Source organism: Gavialis gangeticus, unplaced genomic scaffold (genome assembly GCF_001723915.1).
Source record: "Gavialis gangeticus isolate Ggan-Ray unplaced genomic scaffold, GavGan_comp1, whole genome shotgun sequence".
In the NCBI taxonomy this organism is placed as follows: Eukaryota; Metazoa; Chordata; order Crocodylia; family Gavialidae; genus Gavialis; species Gavialis gangeticus.
Window position 1 is genome coordinate 43,249,940 of NW_017729031.1, and position 519 is coordinate 43,250,458.

General features: G+C 70.1%; 1 protein-coding gene across 2 annotated transcripts in view; it reads right to left on the minus strand.

Moving 5' to 3' along the window:
- The window catches only part of STK11IP (serine/threonine kinase 11 interacting protein), a 60,532-nt gene extending 60,019 nt beyond the window's left edge, over window positions 1–513 (minus strand). For both annotated transcript variants that reach the window (XM_019522682.1, XM_019522683.1), the window contains exon 1: window positions 419–513. In XM_019522682.1, coding sequence (XP_019378227.1) covers window positions 419–482 — 64 coding nt within the window. In that variant the 5' untranslated portion in view covers window positions 483–513. The remainder of the gene's footprint in view (window positions 1–418) is intronic.
- Window positions 514–519: the final 6 nt, after the last annotated feature.

Genomic DNA, 519 nt, shown 5'->3' on the forward strand with positions numbered 1-519 from the left:
TCCCCACCCCATCAAGGGGGACGGAGGAGCTCTTCAGGGAAACACGAACGTGACTGGTGCCAAGTGCGCCGCACTACACAGGTGGACAACAGTCTCTTTGCTCAGCTCCCAGGTTACATTGGACACTGGCGACACCCTTCAGGCCGTGCCCACACCCGAGGGTCACCGGCTACAGGAGAATTAAGCCAGCAACTGTCCTCCACGAGGGTGGACGCAGCGACGGCGGCAGGGCCGGCTCGGGAGCAGCCCGGACGCCCCGCTCGCAGCAGCACGAGGCCTTTGCGCGGAGCTGCACCTTCCCTGGGGCTTGAATCAAGTCGGCCGCGGGGAACCCGGGAACACTGCCCGGACCGAGCAGCAGCAATCCCGCCGCGGGGCTCTGGGAACCCCCGCCCCCGGGCAGGGCGGCCGCGCTCACCGCTGTCCTGCAGCAGCCGGGCCAGGCTCCGCACCAGCGTCTCCCGCGGGGCCGCCGACGCCATCTGCGGCGGCGGGAGGAAGGGGGCGTCAGCGCCGGAG